The sequence below is a fragment of the Phodopus roborovskii genome, unplaced genomic scaffold, assembly GCF_943737965.1.
Source record: "Phodopus roborovskii unplaced genomic scaffold, PHOROB, whole genome shotgun sequence".
NCBI classification, from domain to species: Eukaryota; Metazoa; Chordata; class Mammalia; order Rodentia; family Cricetidae; genus Phodopus; species Phodopus roborovskii.
In genome coordinates, this window is record NW_026125052.1 from 15,993,320 (window position 1) to 16,017,669 (window position 24,350).

Genomic DNA, 24,350 nt, shown 5'->3' on the forward strand with positions numbered 1-24,350 from the left:
GGTCATTCGGTCCCCTGCCTGCCTTGCAGCCTCATCCCCTTCCAAGGGACCTCTCACAGCATGGACCTCCAGAGAACACGTGAGGAGTGGGCAGGAGTTTTGGCCTGCACTGCACCAAGCAGGAAATTCTAGTACACACAGTAATGCCTTGGCTCCAGCCCTCTCCTGCTTCCCTCTAAGCCTACATTCCGTGCTCCCTTGGGCTGAAGACCTCTCCCTTCCTAAACTGTTGATTGTCCTGAGTTTTCCCAGACACTGGGCTGGGGATGTAGGCCCACTACTCTGGAGACTGAGAAAGGAAAACAGTGAGTTCAACATTTGAGACCTTATCTCAAGAGGAGGGCCAGGCATTAGGGGTATAGCTAAGTGGCAGAGAACTTCCTTAGCATGCGTGAGGCCTTATGTTCAAGCCCCAATGTCACAAAAGAGAGGGGAAGAAAGGCCAACCCAGACTTCCCATGATTTTTCCTTCATGTTCTTCTGTATTTCATAACGACCTGGGGTGGCAGGAACCAATGTCCCATCATCACCAGTTTCCCGACATGGTGCCAGGCTCAGGGGAGGAATTCAATCAGGGCTGGTTTTTCCATCAGGAAGAGTATTTGGAGAGTCTGAGATGGCTATCAGTTCAGTTTCCCAAACATTTCCCAGCAGGAAGGCGAGAGATGCCCCTGTCTGCCATCAAAGCCCATGATGCATCATTTCAGGCCACTGGCTTCCAACTAGTTCCCCTTAGGGTCATGCTGAGGATTGAAAACGCTTTCCTGTTAAAGCCACCCTCCCTTGACACATGGTGGAAAGGAATGAGGACTCAACACTGCCCTTAAGAAGACGCCTTTATTGTAACATAAAATACACAGTTTTTTGGCTGCCCCAATTTATACACAATACTTTTTGGTGGCTATATACTAATCTGCCTCGACACTAAAATATGTATCTGAAACAAAATGTTAAAAAGAGAAATTATAAAAGAATATTTTCATTGTAAGAGATAGACATGTTGAATCTCCTTCCACCCCTACAAAGTCCCATACACGACACACCCCAAGCTGAGACCTCTCAGGACTCATGTGTGGGTCTGCTTGCAGGCAAGAGGCAGGTGGGTGGAGACCTGCCCTTGCCCTGTCTTTGTGTGCAGGAGTGGGGAGAGAGACCAGCATGCAGATAGGGAAAAGAACTTCCAGTTAAAAGCCTCTCCCGTCTCCAGGCACAGCCTCAGGAAAACCCAGCCTTGCGGAGCCCTCCTGCTCCAACCCAACTTGAGAGAAAGCTGGGAACCTTTCGGTGTGCGGGGTTGCTCTGCTGTCCCCATGCGCTGGGGCCAAGTCCACAATCAATTGACAAGTGTGTCTAATCCGCACCCTTGTGTGACAAACAGGCCACACGACAGGTGGGGAAGAGTCCCTTAAACCTGGATTCCTCAAACAGTTCCCGCTTTCTCCTGAGGGGGCAGGGAGGGGCCTCACCTCCTCCATCCAAGCGAGCACCTGAGGCAGAGGCTACCACCAGGCATAGAAAAATCAGTGTACAAAACCCAGCCAAGGCAAGCAGCAGCTTTTAAAAAGTCATCTTCCAATAAATAATTTACGACACAGGAGTATGTTCCTTTAACAGCAAAAACACTGATAAATTCAGAAGTTATTTTTGTAAAAAAAATATGTTTATTTACTTGCATGTATAAAAATAAGGTTTTGGGGCCTTCCTCTCCTGGGTGTGGCTCTGCCCTTGTTTGGAGAGGAAGCCAAAGAGGGGCTTTGCAGGCTGAGTGGTAGCCGCTCTCTGCTTGCCCCTTTCCCTGCCTGCCCACTGCAGCCCCTTCCTTCCCTCGGGTGACGCTACAGAGACTATGGAAGGAAATTACACTGAGGCTTTTGTTTCTACAGTCTACCAAACTTCCTAGCAAACCTGCTGACTGCATTTCCCCAACTCCCAGCAGCACCCAGCACCCCATTGTGGCGGCTGCCTGCTTAGCAGGCTGGACCCAGGTGCAGGCCACAGTTCCTACCAGCTATTCCTCAGGACACTTTGTGACACTGAAGGGGAAAAGAGGTGACCTGGGTACAGAGGACCCAGACCTGATGCAGGAAGAGAGAAATTTGATGTCAAATTAGGGTGCAAATGGGAAAAACATAAAAAGACCTGGTTTAGAGACAAAAACACCATTGGACATTTGCAGAAAGCCATTATCAACAAGCTTCTAGAAAAGCCTTGGGTAATGCAGGCACAGCCTTGCCACAGCACAGAGTGGGGGAGGGTAGCACAGACGGGCCACGCCCGGTGTCTGGGGCCAGGACTGGGTACACAACACTATGCTGGCAGAGCGAGCGAGCACAGGGCATCACCTGTAAGCTCTGAGCTGGGTGGCCCTCCTTCCTTTCCACATGAGTACACACACATAAGCTGAGTGGCAGTTCTAGAAACAGAGATTGAGGGAGCAGAGGACAAGGAGCCAATGTTAGGATGGGTTCAGTGGTGGAAACAGCCACCACCCATCCAAAAACCTGTGACCACCCTTGCCCCAACACTCTATACAGCTCCCCTTTCCATCCACATGTGCAAAGGGGATAGGGGACATGTGAGTCACCGGCTTTCTTTATCAACAGACAGTCATCTACTTTTCAGAACGCAGGCAGAGACAATGACAGCTTGGACTATGGACTGCCTGGCAGAGGGATGAAGGCTCCCCAGAGAGGAGGTGCTTTTTCCTCTCTTTGTCTTTCTCTTACTTGAACAGTCACGTGTCAAAGTTCAGTCACCCTTAAGACACATGGCCAGGTTCCAGGATTCAGGGAACCAACTGCCTTTTTGCACAAGGTAAAAACAAGCCTGGCCTCTGCCCTGGCACTGTAGCTTAGACTGGACAGCAAGGGGTGGGAAAAACACAACGTGCAAACTCACACACTCACACACACTCCCTTCACTGGTGCCACTATGCACAGAAACACTAAAGTCACAACTAGTATTAACACTTCACATTATGAGTATTGTTTCCAAAGAGAAGCGATTCATGGAATTAAAACATCCACGAGAAGTCCCTCCACGAGGGTGATGAAACTGCAGGTGGTGAGGTCTGGTCATGACTGTGCGTGAGGGACCCACTGATTGTCCATGGGCCGGCCTAAAAGTTCCTCCACGCGCCGTGCAACATCCATCGTGTCTTCCAGATCAAAGTCTCCATCGGTGTCAAGGACAGGGTCGGGGCTTCAGAGGGAAAGAGAGATGATGATGAAGGGGAGGTAAAAAGGTTATCAGAGGTCACTGGAAACCCCACAACCAATCCGGTGAGAGATCTGGACTGTCCCTTCAACCTAGGCCCTCATTGGAAAGATCATCTGATATACTCAGAGGCCTTTGCTGGCTAGGTCTGCAGAGATTCAGTTCTCAGTACCCATCCTATCCGCCCACACCCAAACTCCACCTAATCCTTAAACACAGAGCGGCAAATCTCCATCTTCAGAGAAGACAAGTGGATGCCATTTGCTTATGGCCACTTGATGCTTTAAATACTGGAAGGAATCTCCCCCTCCCACAGGCCAGAGCCTGGGCCTAGGCTGGGTGAGGTCAGGTCTAGAGAGCCTGCAGGTTCCTTTGACCTTCATTCCATTGCCTTAAGAAGTCCAGCCTGCAGCCAAGGCCCTAGTTCCTCCCCATAAGTCTCTGAGAGCATGACCTACTTCTGTGAGTACATGTTGTAGTGAGCCTGGGGGCATACTACTGGAGAGGGAGCCTGGTCCATGTAGGTTGCGCCACTCCCGGCATCTGTAGATGCATTAGCAAACCTATAGAAGGAAGCAGAACACAGTCTCAGCCATATGGACTGAAGGAGGGGCTTGAGGACATCTTCATGTCTTTTTCAGGACCCCAAGGGCATGGCCACAGCATGATGGAACTCAGTTCTTCTCAAAAACTAAATTGGGTTTACCAGAGGGTTAGGGATGCTGGACTCAGCAGCAGAGAGTGATGGGTGCTGAGGGAAGAGCACAAAGTGGGAGAGATGCACCAGGAGAACAGAGCTGGGCTTGGACACTTACTCAGGGACCACTTGCTTGATCTGCGGCTTCACGTATCCATCAGCTGCTTTTGCTGCCGGGGAGAAGAGCAGTGAAAACCAGTGTCCACAGTGACACCTCCCTCAAGAACACAGCCACCTAATCGTAACTCAGGACATGACATAGCATGTGATATTTCTGTCTGCTGGAAGGCCTGCTGGAGATGTGCAGCACTGGGACCACAAATCAGCCACCTTCCAGGTTGGCTGACATGGTTTAGAGCCCACACAGAAAAGACAGACACGTCCATGCACATCTAGTCAACAGCTAGTGCTGTTCATTTGTGAAAACAATTTTTTTTCTCCTTTGAGACAGGCTCTCACAATGTAGGGCGGGCTGGCTAAGAACTCCAGATGCAGTAGTTTAGGCTGGGCTCGGGTTCATGACTGTGCCTGACTCTTTTTGCCTGGTATTGGGCGCTGAACCTAGGGCATCTCACATACTAGGCAAAGGCTCTATCACTAAGCTGTTTTCCTAGCCCTCTTTTCACTTGTGGCTTTGAGACAGTATCTTACTAAGTTGCACATGATGGCCTTGAACTCACTCTCTGCCCCAAGTACTTTACAGAGGTGGTCCAAGGATTAAATGAGATACTGTGGTGGTTTGAATAAGAATGTCCCTCGTAGGCTCATATATTTGAATGTTTAGTCACCAAGGAGTAGAACTGTTTGATAGGATTGGAAGGATTAGGAGGCGTGGTGATCTGAATAAAAATGGCCCCCATAGGGCCATAGGTAGTGGCACTATTAGGAGGTGTGGCCTTGTTGGAGTAGGTGTGGCCTTGTAGTAGGAAGTGTGTCGCTGGGGGTGGGCTTTGAGATCTCCTATGTTCAAACCAGGTCCACGGTGGCAGTCTCTTCCTGATGTAGAACTCTTAGCCCCTTCTTCAGTACCATGTCTGCCTACGTTGCTGCCATGTCCCACCGTGACAATAATGGACTAAGCCTCTGAACTGTAAGCCACCCAATTCAAAATTTTCCTGTATAAGAGCTGCCGTGTAGGCGGACCTCAGTGAGTTTGAGGCCAGCCTGGTCTACAAAGCAAGTTCTAGGATAGGTTCCAAAGCTACACAGAGAAACCCTGCCTTGAAAAACAAAAACAAAAACAAAAACAAAAAAAAAAAAAAAAAAAATGAGTTGCCATGGTGTGCTTTGAGGTTTCAGAATTCCATAGCAGGACCAGCCTCTCTCTCTCTCTCTCTCCAGGTGTCAGGATATATCTCTCTGCTACTGCTCTGGTGCCGCACATGCCCCTACGCTCCCTGCCATGATGATAATGCCTCTGAAACTGCAAGCCAGCACCCAAGTAAATGCTTTCCTTTATAAGAGTTGCCTTGGTTATGGTGTTTCTTCACAGCAATAGGACAGCAACTAAGACAGATACTGTAGGAAACATGTCTAGGAGAATTCCCGGCACAAGGAGGCATTCAGCAAATGCTAGCTGCTGCTACTATGTATTAGTCTATGCTACTATGTATTAGTACTATGTATTAGTCTGAAATTATTATCATCACATGTAAAGGTTACCTAGAATCAGAGAAATACACACAAAACCTAATGTAGTTTTTGTTTGTTTGGTTTTTGGTTTTTCAAGATAGGGTTTCTTTGTGTATCCCTGGCTGTCCTCCAAGTCACAGAGACCTCTGCCTCCCAAGTGCTGGGATTAAAGCTGTACGACACTACTGCCCAGCTATAAGGTATAAGGTATAAGGTAACATTGTTATGCCAACCAGACGGGCAGACATGGAATGGATGGCTAGCCTGTGGTTGGCAAGAGGACAGAGAAGCAGATGTCCAACAGGTATTTGTGGGGAAAGTGAATTTGACCTTTTGAAGGCAGTTTTGGAAAGGTGTATCAAAAAGTTTAAAAAGCATATGCCCTTTGACCTAACTCTGCTTAGGAATTTATCCTAGGGAAATAGTTGAACAAGATACTTGTGCTAGGTTATTTCAGTATCAGTCACAAGTGAAAATGGAATTAGATAATAAGAATCTTAAGAAAAACAACAACAACAAAAAGACAAATAAACAAAAAAAGAATCTTCATTACCTAACCTTGAATACAGTACAGAGTCTGTGTAATGGAACCCTGTGCAATCATGAAGATGATGACATGGTATGAATGTATTACTGAACTGTAATTACTTTTTTTGTTGTTGTTGTTTGTTTTTTCATTGTGTAACAATCCTGGCTGTCCTGGAACTCACTCTGTAGACCAGGCTGACCTCAAACTCACAGAGATCTGCCTGCTTCTGCCTCCCAAGTGCTGGGATCAAAATTGTGCACCACTCCCTCCCAGCTTTGACCTGTAAAGCTTAAGAGCATGAGTGTGTGTGTGTGTCTGAAATCATGGTACAAAGGTTTATGCATGGTTTGATCTTTATCCCTAGCTTCTACTGCCGAAGTATCCTGGTCTCAGCTCATACCACCAACTTCCTGCTTGGCTGGAAGCAGCCTTCTGGCTCTGGAAGATTTTTGGACACCCCTGTTAGGATGTTTGCTCTCCAGGTCTTTGCAAAGCCAGCTTCCTTACTTTGTTCAAGTTTAGTCACGCATCACTTCCTCAGAAACCTCCTCTCCCCACTGGGTCTCCATCCTTCACTTTTGCTCAGTTTCCCTTCAGTGTATCCTCTGCTGAGCAGACACATATCACCGTTGACTCACTTGCTGCTTCCATTTTCTTACCAGAATGCAGCCTCCATGTAAGAAGCTCCCAAGTACCAGGGGAGAGAACAGAACACACAGGTACAGAACGTTGAAGGCTGCCACCAAGCTGTCTACAGAAGCTAACTTCTAGATGTGTGTGAAGCATTTCTTCTTTCAATTTTGTGTACTTCCTAACATTTTTACAACAATATGGAATATTTGTGCAACGTTAATCTCAGGCACCCAAGAGGCAGAGGTGTTTTCATAGACAAACACAAATAGGGTTCACATCTGCCCAGGGTATTTCTTCAGTCCAACACTTTCCTAACTGAGCTATTTTGACCCCGACCAAGGTATTTCTTGAACACCAGTGGGGTGCTGTTTCAGTCTCCTGCATGAAAGAAATCTGCACATCCATGCATATATACATGTACACATATATACACATATGTACACACACATACTAGCAAAACCTCAAACAAAACCAAAACTAAAGTCAGTACAAAACCCATCAAAGATGGACACTCACCGGTGGCAGGCTCGCATGGTACTGGTGTGTAGTACTTAGAATATACTTCATCTTTTGGCCGATCAGGAAACACGTATATGAGGTAATTCAAGTCCCCCAAGCGGTCAGCCAGGGACCGGATGGAGAAGTCTCTAGTGGTAAAAGGCATCAGATTCCAAAACATTCTTTCCTCTAGATTAATAAATAGAACAATTACATTCTAACCACAATTTCTGAATGTGAGATCTTAAAATCCACAGGCCTAAAGTCTAAACCGCTTATTAAAATCACACCAACAGAAATGCTCATCCCAAAATAGTCACAGCTGTAGATAGGGTCTTCTTAGATGTCTCAATACATAAGCAGATATATACATCACTTCCCTGGAAAGCCAGACATCTCAGTGGGCTCAAGTTCAAGTAGAGTCCTCCTTGTCTAAAAGAAAAAGCTCTGGGGCTGGAGAGATGGCTCAGCAGTTAAGAGCACTTATTCTTGCAGAGTACTGGGATTTGATTCCCAGCACCCACATGATGGCTCACAACTATCCATAACTCCAGTTCTAGGGGATCCTATGACCACTTCTGGCCTCTGACCATTGCACTCATGCAGTGCACAGACAAACATGCAGGCAAAACACCTGCACACAAAATAATAAAATAAAATAAAGTAGTGGCTGGGTGGTGGTGGCACACACCTTTAGTCCCAGCACTTGGGAAGCAGAGGCAGGCCGATCTCTGTGAGTTCGAGGCCAGAGGCCAGCCTGGTCTACAAGAGCTAGTTTCAGGACAGCTTTCAAAGCTGCAGAGAAACCCTGTCTGGAAAAACAAACAAACAAACAAAAATAATAATAAAAAAGAGAAAGAAAAGAAAAAAGAAAAAAGAAAAAGAAAGAAAAGCAGCTCTTATGGACTCAAATCTTATTCCCTAAGAGCATACCCAGAGCCAAAGAAAGCATAAGAGCTGGTCAAGCTGGTAGAACTTTAAACCATAAAACATGTAAACTAGCAAGCTACCCCGCTTCACTGTAAGGGTCAGACTAAAGAAGGGACATTCTTGGGTGGCAATGCTCAGTGACAACACCTTACATTAATTAGGGAATCATGGAGCTATCATATTGTTACTATTCAGGGTGACTGGAATGAGCTCCAGGCTAGTAACAATGAGGCAAATATTTCAAAAGGGAAGTGTCTGCGCCGGCTGCCCATTCTAAGGCCAGACTTCAGCATTTCCCATAATAAGATTGCTCACAGACAGCCTTACGAGCAGCTGTGTCAGGGTTATGCTAGTGATTCCTGTAATTAGGACTGGCCCCAACAAACAATATGCTCTCAACAAAGATGTATTAAAATTGTTTTTCAACAAAAGCAGCTAACTTTGGACACAAAGTCAGAATGTGTCACAAAAAGGGAGAGGCACTCACGAGAGTCAAACTTCCAGGCAATGGTGATGCCCCCGATTTCAGAATCGCTGAATCTCAGCAGGAAGGTCCCATCTGGCTTGTTAATGAGAAGGTCGTGGGCCTGTTGCTTGTTCACGAAACCCAAGATGGCTCTGGATGAAGGAGTCAGAGGGACAGAGTCAGAGGGTAACAATGCCAGGAAGAAAACTATTGTATTCTAGTACCGACTTAATAGGTGACTGCAGCCCCAGCTACTTGGGGGACTAAAGCAGGAGGATTGCTTGAGCTCAAGAGCAGCCTTGGAAACATGGAAAAAAGAAAGCAGGAGTAAAGATGATTCTCACCCATCGTTCCAGTGAGGCTTGAGATGCTTTTTTAACACCTCCATCACACCGTCAAACCACTGCCAGAAAGTGTAATTCCGTCCTGGCAAGTTCTCCTGGTTGGAGACACAATATGGGACAGGAAGAAAGCCAGAGTAAGTGTTGGAGTACCCGCTGCATGTATGACAGAGGCACTTCAGCATCTGCCGTGAAGACACTGGTCCTGTATCCTGTAGAGAGACCCTTCCCATGCAACCTGCTAAGGATTGGCTTGTTCTGAACTAACATAAACTCTAGATGTCACCCAGGAGGTATACAAGACTTGGTGGCCTTGGTGTATGTGAACCCACCTCTGTCACACAGAGCAAGATGGCAAGGAGGGGAACAGGATTCTCAGGGATGCTGGAAGCATAAGGCTGAACTCTGAGGACCCAACTGCCTGGAGAGTAAGACTTAAATTTAGAGAGCCAGCCACCAGAAGACTAAAACAGAACTTTGAATGGGTTTGTTGCCTTTGTTCAGGTTCTCTATAAACATATTCGAGGAAGAGATGGGGAAGGAAGATTTGACTCCGGCTTCCCAGATTGTCAGTCCTCTGAAAGAAACTGAAAAGCTTTGAATCCTGGCTTGTGCTTACAGACAGGCAGCATGGGAGTTATACAGACACTTTTAGATGGAAAACAAACATCTCCACTGCCTCCAGAAGCAGGCAAACACCCTGCCTTGCACTAAGTGCTCTTACAGCCCCAAAGAGAGACCACAGAAGAAAGGAAGAAAGAAAGAAGCAAGGAGTGAAAGCCACAGTGCTGGTACCAACCCCCGCGGGATCCTGCTACATTTCCAGCTAGATTTGGTGGACTGGACTCTGGCTATTTCTGACGTGTGGTGGGTAACAAATAGCATTGGCATCCCCTGGGAGATTCTGAGAAATGTACATTTCCCCAGGCCCACCTCAGACCTGCTATGAATCACAGCCTATGCTTTAGCAAGACACAGGATGGGTTCATAGGTCTGACCTGAATTAGATCGTACGAAGCCACAGAGATGCTGACATCAGACACACACATTCCCAGTAATTATCAGCCAAGTACAGTAACCAGGTTCTGTGGGAGGTGGGGGCTTCACCACAATGGCAAAGATATGGCAAAGATAGGGCTCTGAGGTCTGAGTCCCTGACCTCTGCTGACCAGCAGCTGCCAGCACAGAACCATTCATTCAGAAGACGGAGAAGCCACAAGCGCTCTCAACTAAGGGCATCTGAAAGTCTGGGGGTGAGGACATACGGGGGGGGGGGGAGAAGTTTAACAGGCAAAATCAAAGGTCTGACCCAGTCACAGATTTGACAGATGCCAGAGGAGATGTTTCCTTTGTCCATATCCCCTTTTTGGGGGTTGAGTGTCCCCCCCCTGGAAGCCTGAGCTGGCATTCCACATCAGAGCTTCTGGGACAGCTGGGAAGGAGTCTGGCTCACATCTGCTACACTGTTTCCTTCATAAAGGAAGAAATGTGCTAACTGCACGCAAGGCATGCAAGGTCTGGCTTACCCACACCATGAAGAGATGTGACTCCTCATGAGACCCAACTAACTCTCAAGCTGTCTGTCTACACAGATGTTTCTGCGACTTTGGGGAGAGTTTATGAGAACTATGAACAGGGGCCCAGGGCAGGGGAACTCCCGCAGGCAAACGTTTGGAAAGATTGGAGTAAGAGCTACTGGCGGCTGGCCACTCACCCGGTTGAACTGGGACCAGGACACCGACATGCTGTTGTAGTCTTCGAGGTGGCTGCTGCTGCTGTTGAACAGTTTCTGTGCCAGGAACACTAGGTTCTCCTTGGTCAGGCCCCGGCTGCTCTGCACCTCGGCCTTGAATTTCATGTTGAGCGCCTCACACAGCTGCGGCCACAGCACCTTGTCAGGCACGGCGAATGGCACCCTGCCCTGAGAGGGAGAGAAGGCAGCACATAAAAGAAGAGCTGCATGACCGAGTCTCTCCAGCTGCAAAAGAAAGGCAGCCATGGCTGGAAGGAGTTGGCAGGATTTGTCTTGCCAAACCTGAGCATACTCAGACTTTCGTAGGCTGCCCATTCCGAGAGACACACAAGGTTGCACAATGTTGTCCTCATATACAACACAGCTAGAGGGCCACCTTGTGCTCAGGGCGCTGGCTTGGGAGCTGCTAACCCTGCAGTCTGACTCTGGTTCTAATAACTATCGTCAGAACAAAGTATTGTCTCGTCATGGCTCCTGGTCTAGATTCACTGGGAATTTAGATATCGAAAACATTGCCAGGACTGGTGCAAACGGGAAGGTCAGGAGCTCAAGGTCATTTTCTGGTACAGAGAGTTTGAGGTCAGCCTGGGTTACATGAGACCCCTTAAAAAAAAAAAAAAAAAAGAAAGAAAAAGAACAACCAGGCTGGCTTTCTAAGTGAGTACAGAGAGAGAAAGTGCACACAACATGTATGGTCACAAGTGTAACACTTGCCCTTGACACCTGCCAAGAACTCCAGCTCAAAGTGAAGCAACTTGGCATGGAAGAGTGGAAATTTTCTAGCTGGCAACTTTATTGATAAATAGGTTAGCATGTGAACTTTTAATAAATTGCTTCTTATTCCATCCAGCCAGCTGGTCAATGGGTTACAAAGGTGCGATTAGGCTGGAGAGGAATGTGGTCTGGTGCTCACAACACAGTATGTGACTGTAGCTGTATGTTTTTAAATAGCCAGAAGAGGGGATTTTCTCTCTCTTTTCCTTCCTCCTTTGTTCCTTCCCCTCTCCATTCTGTGGATGTGGGGGAGGTTGGCATACATATGTGGAGGCCAGAGGTCAAACTTGGGGGTCATCCCTGGTGAGATTCAAGATGTTGTTCATCTGGAAGCAAGTTGTCCAGCTATGAATTCGTGAAATTCAGTTATCTGCTTCTAAAATATGGGGATGGGACAGGCAGAGGATAGAGCTATTCCCAAATGGTTAGAAAAAAAAAAAAAAAAAAAAAAGGGGGGGGGGATAGTGGATCTTACATAAATAAGTTCAAAACCCAACAAAATAAAAAGTGTATTTTAAGGCTCAATAGTAACTAGTTTGACTTCACATCTTGCCTTTCCTCATGACCTTTCTACTTTGTATTTTTTAATTTATTACTGGGGCTAGAGAGAGAGACAGCTCAAGTGATGAAGAGCACTGGCTGTCCTTGCAGAGGACCCGGGTTTGATTCCCAGCACCACATGGCAGCTCACATTCATCTGTAACTCCAGTTCCAGCAGATCTGATGCCCTCTCCTGACCTCCACCAGCAACAGGCACAACATGGTGCACATATATACATTCGGACAAAACACTCATACATATAAAATAAAATATAAAAACTCAGGCCTCTATATTTACATGGCAAGCATTTTACTAAGTCATCTCCCAGCCTCCTTTAATTTATTTGAGATAGGGTCTCATGCAGCCCAATCTGGTCTTAAGCTTGATATTAATATATATTTAAGGATAACCTTCACCTTTTGACCCTTCTGACTCTACCTCCCAAGTGTTAGGATTACAAGCATGAGTTACCATGCCTGGTCAAGGGAACTATTTTCTTTTCTTCTCTTCTCTTCTTTTCTCTTTTCCTTTCCTTTCCTTTCTTCCTTTCTTCCTCCCTCCCTCCCTCCCTCCCTTCCCTTCTTTCTGTTTGTTTTTTGAGACAGGGTTTCTCTGTATTGTTTTGGAACCTGTCCTGGAACTAGCTCTGTAGACCAGGCTGGCCTGGAACTCACAGAGAACAGCCTGCCTCTGCCTCCTGAGTGCTGGGATTAAAAGTGTGCACCACCAATGCCCAGCCTGTTCTTTCTTTTTTAAAAGACACTTTATTTTTAGTCATGTATCTCTGCGTGTGCATGTACATGTATGCATCATGGAGAAGGGGTTTCAGAGTCTCTGGAGTTGGAGTTAAAGGTGGTTGTGGGCCACCTGACATGGGTACTGCAAACTGAACTCTGGTCTGCAAGAGTAGTAACCACTCTTAACCTGCGAGCCGTCTCTCCAGCTGCTCAATGTTCTTATTCTTAGCACAAGAAAATGATATGTGTCGAGAAGATGGACACACTAGTTACCCTGATCTGATTATTATACAATGTATGTGTAAATCAAAATGTAACAGTGTATGCCATAAATATGTAGTCATGCCAATTAAACACTAAAGAGAAATCCTTCCTCTTCCTTTCCTTTTCTTCCTTTCTGAAGGGAAAAAAAAAAAAAAAAAAAAAAAAAAAAAAAAAGGAAAGTCTTGCTCTGCATCCCAGGCTGACCCTGAACTCACTATCCTCTTGTCTGGGCTCCCAGGAGCTGAGAGTGCAGGGATGTACCACTGCCTGGCAAATTCTTCACTTTCTTCTATGGTTGCTAAACATTCTGCAACAGGGAAGACCAATATTTGCCAAGCCCCACCCACGAGCATCTATCTATCAGCCTCCCACCCTTAGCTAAGACAAACAAGGCCATACTGCACTTGTTATATAACACGCACATAATATTTGTACAGAATAAAATCCCAATAGAACATACATATTTTGTGTGTAGGTGTTCTGGTGTGCACATGCACATTTATGAGGCTAAAGGTTGACATACAGTGTCTTCCTTATTTTTCTCACTGAAGCTGGAGCTCTGTGACATGGTGACGCTGTCTGGCCAGCGAGCCATAGAGACCCTCATGTCCCTGCCTCCCCAGAGCTGTGATTACAATCAAGGGTAGCTACCCTTCCCTTCCCCCACAGGTTTTAAGAAATATGCATAGAAAACAAGTACTTTATTGATTGAGCCATTCCTTAAATCCCTGTATTTATTTATTAATTTTTTTGAGGCAGGGTCTCATTATGTAACTCCAAATTGCCTGGGACTCCTTATTTCCACCAGGCTGGCCTCTGCCTTCCAAGTGCTGAGCTGAGATTAAAGGTGTATCACCATGCCACGGTCTCTGCATTCATCTTTAAATAGCTAGCATTTAAGATACCCTAGCCATTAGTTTAACTAAAAATGGGAGAATTCATATTATTTGGCCAAGACACCCTACTGATTGTACACTGCAGGGCAGGGCATGTCAAGGTTATGGAGAGCTCTGTGAAGAGCAGAAAAGGGGACTTTTAGAAAAGGAAGCAATCTAACCCGGAAGGCTTATGAGGGCAGCGTGTGTCAGCCGTTTTTTTTTTTTTTTTTCAAGAGTCTAAACTGTAGGTTTGCAGCACACCCAGGCAAGAAACTCATAAAAACCCTGCCTTCGCAATAAAGCACGGAACTCTAGAGACGACAGCTGGAGAGCCAGGAATCTCACATTATGAACTGGAGAAGGACAAACTTTGATGAGCTGGAGTAACAGCGATCCTTTTGTCATGCTCCTGTAAATTGAGTTCTACGGAAATATGCTAGACAGATCTCTGCTCGTGAAATGTTCTGAAAATGTTCATCATGGGCTAGGGGTGTAGCTCAATTGGTAGAGTGCCTGCTAGCATGCACAAAACTCTGGGTTCTATTCTCAGGACTTCATAAAAAAAAAAAAATGGGTGTGGTTGGTGGATGCCCATGATCCCAGCACAGGGGGCGGGGGCGGGGGCGAGAAGGCCAGGGGTTCTTTGTTGCACAGTGAATTCAACACCAGCCTGGGATACTACATGAGACCCTGTCTCAAAAAAAAAAAAAAAAAAAAAAAAAAGGGGAGTGAGGGAGAGAGAAGGGGAAGGGAGGGAGGCAGGGGGAGGCCGAGCTAGCACAAATGCTTGTTAGTATACTAGTGTAATTCTGTGTCTTGAGGGTGCTTAAGCCCACAACGTATCTGTCCCTCAGACAAAGTGCGTCATTCTTTGTGAGAGCTGGGATGAATCACAGACCATGAGATGTAGGAAGAGTGTTGAATGTCATCCTCATTCACTGGCAAATGACTGAGTCGAGTTCTCAGCTAAAGTAAACTCTAGAAAGGGCCTACAGGTGCCCAAAGCATCCTGGGTCGCTTGGAGGATTCAAGTATTTACTGAGCATTTCCTGTGTTCTGGGTCGCTTGGAGGATTCAAGTATTTACTGAGCATTTCCTGTGTTACTACTGAGCATAGCCTCAGGATGGCGCCATGGAGCAGCGTGTTACCTGGGTTGCAGGTAACAATTGGAAAGGGAAGCTCCTCTGAACTCCTTCCTCTAGGTCAAATGAACTTCCCATCCCATGGTACCTCAGGAGGAGGCTGAGCTGAGTTCAAATCCTGTCAGGACATCAAGCCCTTCCTTGTATTTTCTACTGCCACATACAGGGAAGGAGGGAGGGAGGGAGGGAAAGCACCAGTCTTGAGATCTGAAGACCCCAGACCAAGGAGTCCACTCACAGGCTCTGCAAAGGCGTTGTCCCAGAGGACAGTGGCTGTAGCATTGTTGTCCTGGCTGCCATGAACAATCACCACCACTGGGAGCGACAAGGTCTGGAAGGCAGAGAAGGATTGAGCATTCCGGTGACTTCTGTCCCCTTTTGTCTGGTTCCCTGGTCAGTACCAAGTCTTCCTTCCAGTTTCAGTGCTGTACTTAACAGCTGGAATAGTGCTGGCAACAGCTGGGACCTACACTTCAAAGGCCTTGAACTCACAGAGATCCATCTGCCTCTGCCATGGCCCAGCTTGATTTCAAACTCTTGATTCCTGCCTTAGCCTGCCAAAGGCTAGGATTACAAATATGTACCAGATTTTCTGAAGAATGGGACAACATTCTCACAAGCACACGAAGAACAGGAGAGAATAAAACAGATATTTCTACATAGCTCTAATCCCAGCTCTGGACTCCAAGCTCAAGGCTAGCCTGGGCTACAGGGTAAATTTTAGGCTAGTCTGAGTTACACAGTAAGAACGTATTTAAAAAAAATAAACAAACTAAAACCCAACCCAATAGACAAGCAAATATAAAACTACACAACCACAAAAAGTCCAACTGCAATCTTTCTTTAAATTCACACTGAGTGGTTTCCCATGATCATTTTTCAGGCATATTCTGAGCTATTTCAGTTTGTTATTGTTTAAGCCTAAAGTGAATTTAAGAAGATACAGCTCAAAGGATAAAGGTCTTTCCATTTCTTCTTAACAACAATAAATAGGAAGATACTATGTGGTCATAATTCTTTTGGCATATAAACAACATGCAAATATATGCTGTGTATATACTGCACAAACAAACACACATTGTACACTTACACATTACTAAATGTACACATACTGCACATAAATACCACACAAACACTGCACTCACATACTGCACACTATATACACACTGCATACACAAAAACAGCTGACACACACTGCACAGATGGTATTCATACACGATATGAAAACACAGTATATACAACTACACTTGCTGTATACATTGTATATACACACACTACAGGAACACTGTATATACTATATACCATATATATGTATATATATGTATATATATACATATACACACATGGTATATACATATTATACATACATTGTGTATATACATTCTACATATATACACTGCATACATACTGTATACACATTATGTAAACATGCATAGAATATACACATTGCACATATACAACATACACTTACATATTATATACATTTTATACACACTGCACATACACACCACACACATAGGTATACCGTGTATACACACTGCATACTGTGGAACATATTGCATATACACTGTGCACACACACTTTACCTTGACTTGAAAGACCAGCTCATTTCCACCCACACTGAACTGTGAGTCAAACAGGATTGTGAACTTCTCCTCTGTCACCGACTCTGCACCACGGCGATCAGACCTCTTGATTCGTTTTAAGGACTGCAAAGGAGAAGCAGGAGATGAAGAAGCCTCAGACACTGAGGGAGAGTCCGCTGTGCCTCTCTCAAGTCCTCACCATGTTCCTGAAGTGGGCGCTGAGGGTGCCTGTGGCTTGGTGATACTCCATGACACAGCAGTTGTTCAGAATCTCGCCGCTGTAATCGCTGCAAATCAGACAGAAAACAGGCTGCAGATGACACGGGCATGGAGAGCAAGCTGGAGCTAGGAAACAAAGCGGGCTGCTAGGAACAGCTGCCACCCAGAGGAACTCAGCCCCCGAAACAAGGCACGGAAGTAAAGGGACTCTCAGCCAACAGGTCCCTACCTAATGAAATGACACCACCTTTACATATTACAATATTATATATATATATATGTATATGTATATTATATGTATATGTATATTATATGTATACACACACAGATATATATATATATATATATATATATTACATATATAAAGTGTGTATATATATACATACATACATTCTTAGGTCCAGAAAGAACAAGAGGGAAAACAGGGATCAGACATTAAAAAGAATTTTTATCTTCTATCTCAAGGACCAAGGAGAGTGCCAAGGAGGAGAACTGAGGCACACTCACTTGCGGGTGTTCTCGTTCTTGAGCAGGGACTTGGCCTGCTGCTCACTGATGATGGTCGCCTTCACCTGCGGGGGGTTCATGTGCACATTCAGCTTCCCACCCACCAGCAGGCGCACGGTGGCTGCGAACTTGGTCTGGGTCTTCAGGACCTGAGGAGGTTGCTTCTCGATGATGAATGTACTGCAGGGGGCACAGGGACCAGACAGTTGACCAGATGCTGGCTCAGGGGACAGAGCTGGGAGGCCAGCTAGGAGGGGAGGACCTTCCCGTGGAGCCCACTAGGAAGGAAGACGGGCAGAGGAGGAGGGGCCTGGCCTCTGATCCCGGGGAGGACATGGGGACTGGAGACAGATGTGAGGGAGGCTGGACTCCACGGTGCTTCCCGCAGTGTCCCCAACACACACTGGGCTGGAGGAGCAGGACTGGGGCAGAGCTCCCGGGCCTCAACATGCCCACCCAGGAACTGCCATGTCCCTGTGAGCATGGCAGGGAGGCAGCAGTCACCTGGTGACCAGGGCTGAGATGATGTCTGTGATGGTGGCGTTGACCTCGGCCAGCATCTCCTCCACGGGGCCTGGGATGGGCAGCTGCTGGCACAGGTGCTCAGCCCTGCGGATCTGCTGCCGGTTCTGCCAGATGATCTCGGCCAACTTCTCACACCTGCAAGGAGCCAGGGCCCTCAGAGGGACAGTGGCCTCTGTCCCAGCACAGGCCAGGGGGCGAGGCCACATGACACTGCTCCTCCCCTCCCAACAAAGCCACAGCTCCTCTCAAGGTGCTGGCATTGGCCACCACTACCCTGCACAGGCACAGAGCAGAGTCCCACTTTGCAAAAGCAGAGGACAGACAGGGTGGCCCCAACTTGGAACCAACCAGCTCAAGAGTAGCCCTGCCCATTCCAAGGCACCACTGTCCCTTGGGGGAGGCGGCACGGGACTGAGGAGCCAAGTCCCATCAGGAGCCAGGACACTGACAGAGTGAGAACTGTCACAGACGGAAGGACAGACGAGGCAGCTGGCACCACTGCCCAAGCCCCCGCCCACCCTGCCCACCTCTCGCCCTCACCAGGACTGCAGCACGTCCAGGCTGCCCTCGGGGGGACCCCCGTTCCCGGCCAGCTGCTGCCTCCGCTTCCACTGGATCAGCTCGTCGTCCAGGATGATGGTCTGTTGCTTCCTCAGCAGCTGCAGGGTTTTCTGGTGCTTTTCAGCCAGCTCCTGCATGAGGGAGGGCACAGCAGCCTTCTGGCTCCCGGGGAGCAGCCCACAGGCCCTCTCCACCTGCTCCACCCCACATGCACCCCAGGAAAGAGGGGACCTGTTCTCGGCTTGGCTCTGTCCCCTACCTGGTGGGTGCCCTGAATCTGGGGTGACAGGGCTCCCTCCCAGGGGCAGAGGGATGCAGGACCCACTAACCACACGGTACTGCTGCAGGGTCTGTGCCTCTCGCTGCAGCCAGGCCTCCAGGGACACTTGCTTCTGCTGGAGGGCTGTCTCCCGGCTCATGCGCTCCTGGGGGTTCAGCTGGGTCAGCTGGGCAAACTGAGCTGGAAGAGGGGACAGGGCACCCACCACCGTCATCTCTTGTGTCCAGTGGGAAGTCTGGAGGGTCTCCCATGCTCAGGGTCAGACACTCCATCGCCAATAAGTCAGGGTTCCTATTAACCAGGGGTGTCTAATGATGAAAGGGCTCTCTTAGCAGACAGCCTCTAGTCTCTGATCAGGGGTCTCCTGACAGCCTCTCCTGGGCTGGGGGCAGGTGTTCAATAGGGAAGCAAGTCCTTGGTAGTGCCTGCCTCCTGCTCACCACAGAGAGCATCTCACAGAGCGTCAGGTTTGATGTTAGACTGTGTGTACCAGTGGCCAGTGGTTTTCTAGCTGGCTGAACTTGGGCCAATTTTCTTCTTTCCTGTGTCCTAGTCTCCCATCTATAGAGAACCTGACAACAGGTCAATGGGCTGCAGTCTAGACGAATACTCCATGCTTCTTTTTCTGTATGCTAGAGATTGAACCCAGGACTTGGTGACTGCTAGGCCAGCATTCTCCCAACCGAGCCTCACCTTTCAGTACAGATCCTGAGTCACGAGCAGGATACAGACACATGTAAGCAATGTTTGTCCTGAACTGCTCTGCTCAAGCAAGTATGTCCAAGGGTTGAAGTACCTGTCTATTACCACTGCTTGCAAACCTTCCTTGTTCCCTACTCCATGCCCAGAAAAAGACCCTGAGTGCTGGCATTATTGTTTCCTCCAGTGACCCTTGAGCAGCCCAGCATTCTTACTCAGGTCTTGCCAAGAGTTTGTGCACACTGGCAGGTCTCATTTAAGTTCCTGGCCAGCCTTGGAGAACCATGTCACACTGACCTGGTCCTTGCCCCAGGGACACACAAGCTGGGACGAACAAAAGCAACATTAGACAGCCAGGGCAAGTCCACAACTAAAATTTATGTTGGCCTCAGGGTACAGAACTAAAAGACATGGTTATTTCTCAATGACTTATAATCTGGGAAGCCTGGGAGTCAGTAAATAATGTCAAGACAGTGATGTACTGTGTCCCTCACACATGCCCTTAGAAGACACAGGCTATGTGCCTGGCCGCCTGGGGACAAAAGTCTCCTGAGGTTCTTACTTTTCAATATTGTTCTTAGATTTATTTTGTTTTTATGTGTCTGAATGTTTTGTGTGCATTTATGTCTGTGTGCCATGTGCATGCCTGGTACCCAGAGAGGTACCCACAGAAGAGGACATTGGATCCCTTGGAAGTGGGGTTACAGATGGTTTTGAGCTACCAAGTGGATTCTGGGAATCAAGCCTAGTCCTCTGCAAGAGCATCTAGTGCTCTTAATCACTTGAGCCATCTCTCCAGCTCCCTGAGAGTCTGAAACATTCATGCGAGGCTGCTTAACCCTTAGAAGGGTTCTCAATTCCTGTGTGCCCCAGAACAAAGGCTAGGGAACATTGTCCATAAGGCACACAGGGGCATCAGAAGCCCTTCTGAAGAACCGCAGAGAACACTACATGGTAGGCATCACAAATACAGCTCCTTCTAATGGGAGATGTCAAAATGGGTTAATAATTAAGACAGAGCTAGCCGTTAAAAAACAAGTAACTGGCCAACAGAATTGTATCTGATACAGAGTCTCGGTGTGTTAATTGGGGCTGGCGTGGCGGCAGGACAAGACCAGGCGACGGGCAAAAAAAACCCGTACTCCTTACATCCTTCAGTGGAGAGAAGCCAGGGCCTCCCACATGCTAGGCGAACACTATCTCACTAGGCCCCTAAATGGGATGTCCTTCCCATTTATCACTTCAGCAAGGCTGCATTTATAAAATGCTAACTCCATACAATGTATTATGCTCTCTATATGCTATTTATTAAACTATGAATACCTTCTTAAAAGGAAACATCTCCTCTGACTACCCCAAACCTCCTGAGTGCAGGAAGCCTGAGTGAGACCCCACACTCTCCTTCCCTAAGCCTCACCCTTCCAGTGCCTTCTTCAGTGTGAATGGTCCCATTTCACTAGGACACAGGCAAGGCTCAGAATGCCACCGGGGTCTCTTCTACTTCCACAGATCATGCTCCTAGACCTCACTCCCACCCCCCAGAGCATCCTGGACCATGATGCAGGCAGGCCTCACCTTGGATCCGCAGGCTCTCCTGATACTGGATGATGAAGTACTCTTGGGTCTGCTGCAGCTTCTTCAGCTCGTTCTCCGTGTCCTGTGTGATCAGGCGCAGCTCCTCAAACGTCTGGTTGATCTGAAGGTGCTTCTGGGACATGGCATCAGCAAGACTTCCAGCTGGAGAGCTCCCCTAGGGAAAGATGGGGAGATTCAGGGTGTGAGGGTGGGAGGCTCCGTAGGTGAAGAATGTTAACTCTGAGGCCAGAAAAAATCACAAATGTCATGTGTGAGAACTGGGATAGAAAGGAAGTATGGAGAGAAGGGTGATCTGCAGGATACCTTCATGGTGAAAACTTCCACGTCAGCTCTGGGCCCCATACAGGATGGGACACTCCTTGAGAGACTAAATCTCCACACGCCTCAGGGTCATCCGGGTTTCCCTATTGATGTTTATGACCCCTGATTCCATAGTCAATCGTTGACACAATACCATGACTGTGGCTAAGTTGGGGACACATTGTAAACACATGGTCGGTGTCTATTTGCTTCCACCATGGATGAAGCCACACCTCTCAAAATTCTCCCTGAAGCCCCTCAGATGAAGTTATGGAGGCATGCTCAAGGCCTCTGTGGACCTGACTGAGTGACTAGGTTTGATCCCACCCCTTAACAGCTGGCCCAGAGGGCATGAAGAAATTTCTCCTAAGGAATCTCACCTGAATGTGAGCATGTTTCAACACAAACATGATTTGCTTGGGGTTAAATTATTTTGCACATGGTGACCTTGCTTTATGACTATATTCTTACTGAAGTTACAAATCTAAGATCAGCTACCTAAAAAGACACTGGTGCATATTGGGTGAACTCGACAAACTGGGGTCCAAAGGGGGATGGTTCAAGAAGGGCTCCCCAGCTCCCACACCCAAGGGCACTCACGTTGTTGGCTTCCCGGACCAGCCTCTGTTCATTGTACAGAATGTGCCGGATACAGCGAACCAGCTCCATAGGGCAGCGGTCATATGTGTTCTGAAAGAGGCCAACAGCAGACATCACTTGGTTCCACTCCGTGCTGTGGGTTAACCCGGCTAGGGACAGGGAGCACTCATGACGGAGATGTGGTAATGGTGTAGGCATGGGCAGTGCTATTCCTCCCATAGGGGCAGGAATGAGAAAAGACATCATGGAAAATGCAATTACAGTAAAAAGGTAAGGCTGTTTTATACTCTGAATCCAAATGCCTAAAGCAGTACAGCAACATTCTTGGAAATGGACAAGTTTTTAAAAGGCCACAGCAGACAAGAGACAGGACCCTAAGATCTCCTGTCAATTATAATCAGAATTACTGTCGCAGTGAGGGGGAAGATGGGTATCTTTTTTTCCCCTCTGGATGAGGCACCCCAGGAGGACACAGCATCAGTTATTTAGTTTGAGACCAGCTTAGACAACATGGTGAGACCCTCCCTCACACTGCTCTTACAGAAGACCGGAGTTCAATTCCCAGCACCCATGGCAGGTGGCTCGCAATCACCTGTAACTGACGCCCTCTTCTGGACTCTGAGGACACCTGCACTCATACATGTGCACAGGCACGAGAGCACACACAAACACACAATTTAAAAAAAATATCTAAAGTAAGGAAAGGAGATAAGTGATTATTGTGAAATGTTAGTGTCAAAGGCAAAATAAGGCTGCAATGTGTGTTTAGGTTAAAAAGCAGTGAGAGCTGGGCAGGGTGGCTGGGACAAGAGGGTTGCTTCAAGTTTAAGACTAGCATGGGATATAATGGGACACCCTGTCTCAAAAACAAGTCACAAAACTGAACCAAACCAAATGAAACATGAAGAAGATATGACAAGTAGGTTTAGTATGTGATCCTGGACTGGAGAATGGAAAATACCCTAAAGGTCAGTTGACAAAATGGATATAAAAGACACAATATTAAGTAAAAGTACATGTGAATGGTAAACACACTAAAGTTGACAACCACATTGTGACCATGAAAGGGAAAGGTCATATTCTTAGAGCGTACACACTAAAATACTCAGGGGAGGGATATAATGCATACAACTTACTCTCAACTAAAATGTGTGTGTGCGTGTGTGCAGAGAGGCGGGATGAGAGAGAGAGAGAGAGAGAGAGAGGTGTTTAAAGTAAATGTTGGCAACGGATGCATCTGCACATATGTACATGGGGGCTCTATGCACATTGCTGTAAATTTCTGTAAATTCAAAATTATTTTCAAATAAAAAGTCAAGGGAGAGAGTAAAAGTCTTAGCTGGGAGTGGCGCACACCTGTAACCCACACTGGGGTTGGAGTGAGCCTGATGCAGGAAGAATTCCAGTTTGTGGCCAACATTTATAGTGGGGCTTTTTCCCTTTTTTTTTAAAAAAATATCTTATTGTCTATTTTTATTTACACGTATCTGTGTGTCACATATGGTGGGTGCATGACCTTCTGTAGAGGTCAGAAGAGGGGTATCTGTAGTGAGATAGTCCTTCTGTAGCACTGACCACACCCATTGGGGGGTGGAGCCATGGGCGGAAGTGACCTGTGGAAGGAGGTCGGAGGGGGCCAAGTAAGGCGCTCTCTTTCTGGCGTGACTCGGACAGGAGAGGATCGGGTTGAATTTCCTGGTGTTCATCTGTCTAGGTTGTAAGTTATTTCTCCCTGAATAAACATCTATTCGGCCTATTTGTTTATCCTGATCCTCATTTACCGAGATAGGTATCCAAGCTCTTGAAGCTGGAGTTATAGGTAATTGTGAGTCCCCTGATGTGAGACTGAATCCAGGTCTTCTGGAAGAGAAGTGTGCTGGCTGGTTTTGTGTTAACTTTACACTAGTCGGAGTCAGCAAAGAGGAGGGAGCCTCAGTTTAGAAAATGCCACCAGAGGCTTGGGTTGTAGGAAAGCCTAGGGCATTTTTTAAATAAGTGACTGATGGCGGAGGGTCCAGCCCATTGTGGGTAGGGCCATCCCTAGACTGTGGTCCTGGGAGCTATAAGAAAGCAGGCTGAACAAACCATGAGGAGCAAGCCAGTAATCAGCTCCCTCCATGGCCTCTGCATCAGCTCCTGCCTCCAGGTTCCTGCCTTGCTTGGGTTCCTGTCCTGACTTCCTCCTATGACCAACAGTGATGTGGAAGTGAGCCAAATAAACTCTTTCCTCCCCAAGCTGCTTTTGGTCATGGGGTTTCATCACAGTGATGATAATCCTAAGGCAGGCAGGCAGGAAGCACTCTTAAACACAGAACCAACTCTCCAGCCCCACAGTGACACTCCTGTCTCAGAAGGTAAACCAATGACCACAAAACCAATCAGAATCGAATGCAGGGACACATGATCCTGCGGTGCTGGGCTGAAGATCGGAAAGCACGTGTCTAT

General features: G+C 47.3%; 1 protein-coding gene across 3 annotated transcripts in view; it reads right to left on the reverse strand.

The window, feature by feature from the left end:
* Positions 1-818: 818 nt before the first annotated feature.
* The window catches only part of Stat5b (signal transducer and activator of transcription 5B), a 67,314-nt gene continuing 43,782 nt past the window's right edge, over positions 819-24,350 (reverse strand). For all 3 annotated transcript variants that reach the window (XM_051176532.1, XM_051176515.1, XM_051176524.1), the window contains 16 exons: positions 21,906-21,995; positions 20,985-21,159; positions 18,760-18,890; positions 18,410-18,561; positions 17,849-18,004; positions 17,345-17,524; positions 16,818-16,905; positions 16,619-16,741; positions 15,271-15,363; positions 10,657-10,863; positions 8,946-9,040; positions 8,623-8,753; positions 7,224-7,394; positions 4,032-4,083; positions 3,675-3,779; positions 819-3,201 (listed from right to left, as the gene is read on the reverse strand). In XM_051176532.1, the coding sequence (XP_051032489.1) occupies positions 3,075-3,201; positions 3,675-3,779; positions 4,032-4,083; positions 7,224-7,394; positions 8,623-8,753; positions 8,946-9,040; positions 10,657-10,863; positions 15,271-15,363; positions 16,619-16,741; positions 16,818-16,905; positions 17,345-17,524; positions 17,849-18,004; positions 18,410-18,561; positions 18,760-18,890; positions 20,985-21,159; positions 21,906-21,995 (2,076 nt within the window). In that variant the 3' untranslated portion in view covers positions 819-3,074. The remainder of the gene's footprint in view (positions 3,202-3,674; positions 3,780-4,031; positions 4,084-7,223; positions 7,395-8,622; positions 8,754-8,945; positions 9,041-10,656; positions 10,864-15,270; positions 15,364-16,618; positions 16,742-16,817; positions 16,906-17,344; positions 17,525-17,848; positions 18,005-18,409; positions 18,562-18,759; positions 18,891-20,984; positions 21,160-21,905; positions 21,996-24,350) is intronic.